The sequence below is a fragment of the Octopus bimaculoides genome, chromosome 2 (assembly GCF_001194135.2).
Source record: "Octopus bimaculoides isolate UCB-OBI-ISO-001 chromosome 2, ASM119413v2, whole genome shotgun sequence".
Taxonomy (NCBI): Eukaryota; Metazoa; Mollusca; class Cephalopoda; order Octopoda; family Octopodidae; genus Octopus; species Octopus bimaculoides.
In genome coordinates this window covers 162,560,044-162,563,118 of record NC_068982.1, presented here as the reverse complement: position 1 = coordinate 162,563,118, position 3,075 = coordinate 162,560,044, and the positions used below count along the sequence as shown (strand labels likewise).

The window sequence follows — 3,075 nt, the reverse complement described above, 5'->3', positions numbered from 1 at the left end:
GGCACATGAGATGCACCATTTTGAGCGTGGCCGTTGCCAGTACCGCCTGACTGGCTCCCGTAGGATTTTCGAGCGAGATCGTTGCCAGTGCCCCTGGACTGGCTTGTGCGGGTGGCACATAAAAGACACCATTTCGAGCGTGGCCGTTTTTGTGCGGGTGACACGTAAAAGCACCCACTACACTCTCTGAGTGGTTGGCATTAGGAAGGGCATCCAGCTGTAGAAACTCTGCCAAATCAGACTGGAGCCTGGTGTTGCCATCCGGTTTCACCAGTCCTCAGTCAAATCGTCCAACCCATGCTAGCATGGAAAGCGGACGTTAAACGATGATGATGATGATGATGATTGCATACTTTCACTGCACTTATTATGCCGGGTGACAGAGATACAGCATGACAATAAGCCATTCTTTATTTTTTGCAGACTGCAGCATACACATGCTGTCAGATTCCAAGCAGACATGTACAATTTTTCAACAGTATTTTGATGAATGTTCACAAGAAGTGATGGACTGAAGCTGGTGAACTTTTTGCCTATCTTGCAGGTCTGCTGTAACTCTTGGTTGAAGACACAAAGTGTTGGAAAAACTGATTTCAGTAGATGATTGCACAGCTATTCAAACATGTTGAATAGCTGTGCAATTGGAAAATTGCTAGAACTAGATTGTTTGTGCTACAAACTCTATTGATACATACCAGACATATTTTGTATTGTCTTGGCTACTGTCTATAGCAACTGGCAGCAAACTGGGCACATTCCAAGTTGTATGAGCTGAGGAAGGACCCAAACAAGGGGAACGTAATAGACAACATCAGGCCTAAAATCTGCTCAACAGAGAATTCAAGATTTTTTGCAAAGGTGTTCACCAAGAGGGTTGGAACTCATCATCAGTGATATAGTTGGAGATGCATGAATTTGTGTAATTCCTAGTGGAACTTTCTATGACAATCTCCACCTCATGTGATACATTGTACAGCTGGTTAAGTACTAATTCTGGCTTCAAGTCATTTCTAGATCTTATTTCAGTGGGGATTTGATCAGTTAAGATCAGTGTCAATTAAGTGTCAACTAAGTATATCTAGTTTCACCTGTCTTCAGAGACCAGATCATAGCAATATACAGCAGCATCTATTTGGTGGTCAAATTAAATGGCCACCTATCAGCTACAGAAGCTGAAGATGTTGAGAGAGGATCCCACTTGAACTGGGACACAGAAAACCTGTAACTGCTTTTACACAGATGGTGTAACTGTCATGGTGACATTAAAAATAGAAGTGGTTAACACCAGTAACCACTTCAATGAAAGATGCAATGTATATTCCATAAACTGAAGCAGATCATATGGAAGTGTTTCTGGTCTTTAAAATGAAGATGTGAGTTCACAAATGAAGCTTGTGTAACTCACAGGGTTGATACCACAATGTTGTAAGAGTGAAAGGCCAAAGATACTGGTGGAGATATTGATCAATGGCTTGCTACTATCTTTACTGAACAGTATGGGCAGATGGTGAGTATAAATGTGATATAGGTCCTGATAAACCTCATCCCATTTTATTGCTACATTCTTTTCGTTGTCGCATCTCTCTCTCTCTCTCTCTCTTCTCTATGCTCAAACTTTCACCAAATCCCACCTAGTATGACTACTTGTTTCACACTTCCTTTCCTTTCTGATGCTACTTCTCTTTCTTCTGACTCCCTTCCTCCTACACTTTAGTAGGAGAGAGAATACACGCATACACATGCACAGGAGTTCACCATAGTAAATTTATCAGTTTTTTAATGCCTAAAATATGATCCTTTTCACTCACCTCTACACAACTTGTAATCTCTTTGCAATCTGTTTCGTAAAATTTGTGGCAAATACATGAAAAAATTATTATCCTCTTTTTCCTGAACATAATTTTGATAAACAAGAGAATGAATGCAATGCAGAAGCATATGAAAACTTACCTTCAGAATGAATAAGAATAGATCAAGCTTAGTGAAAAATGACATTGGAGGTAAACTTCCACTCGGATTTGTGGAATTTATTTGTGGATTGAATGTTTCTCTTTCAAACTGGCGCAGCATGTAATGGAGATGGGGCTGTGGCCTGAAAAAGACAACAGCGACTATTGAGTAGATAGTGAAATACTGGTTAATAGTGCGTCACTGTAGATATCAGTTGTGGGTTCAGAGCATCAGTTGTAAGTCACTGGTTAGTAGTAAATCACTAGGTCTGTAGAGAGTCATTGATTCTGTAGTGAGTCACTGGGTCAGTAGGAATCCACTGGGTCAGTAAGGAGTTACTGGGTTAGGAAAGAATCATTCTTCTGGTATTATACCAGAAGAATGACTGTATTTTCTGTTTGAATGATGAGTTAAGTGAAGATGAGAAACCTGAAATAGTAAGTCTTGCAAGTGGGTTATCTATGCAGACTTGTCCAAATATATCTTTTAATGTTCTAGAATGAGCAACATGGGAAAATACTCTAAAGTAAGGATACTGTTTGAAGCTAAAATAGTACTAACAAAACTTGAATCAAAGAAAAGGACCCTATCATTTCCATTGTCAAGAAAGCCTTCAGATCTGAATATTATCCTCTATTCTAAAACCAATTATGTCAGTTTAGAGGAAGAAACTTTAAAGGGTGTTTTTTTTATTTGTTAGAGATAATGTGAACAAAATGGCCTCGAAAATGTTGGTCACCAAAAAACATTGGATCATTAAGTTTGGAGACTTTTGCATTCAGTGAAGCAGTTGATGCTGATGTCTTAATGGCTGCTTTGACACAATAGATATTTCAGATGCCCAGATTACTAGAAGTACTCTGTAAAACTGACACTTCATCACTTGTAGAGACTTTAATGTGGCACTGGCATCGACAATGCTCGAATGGTGCTTTTTATGTGCCACTGGTACAGGTGCCAATCAGGCGGTACTGTCATTGGCCATGACAATGACTTCACTTGACTCAACAGGACTTCGCAAGCGCAGTTTATTGCCCAATGATTGAAGGGTACTCTTAGATGGGCTGGTTATGTTGCCCTGACATAGGCCATGGTAATGGTCTCACTTGGCTTGCAGGGTCTTCT

General features: G+C 40.0%; 1 protein-coding gene across 1 annotated transcript in view; it reads right to left on the bottom strand.

Annotated features, from left to right (window-relative positions):
- The window catches only part of LOC106875270 (probable flavin-containing monoamine oxidase A), a 28,742-nt gene that overhangs the window by 12,818 nt on the left and 12,849 nt on the right, over positions 1-3,075 (bottom strand). Inside the window, exon 3 of the mRNA XM_014923357.2 lies at positions 1,951-2,092. Coding sequence (XP_014778843.1) covers positions 1,951-2,092 — 142 coding nt within the window. The remainder of the gene's footprint in view (positions 1-1,950; positions 2,093-3,075) is intronic.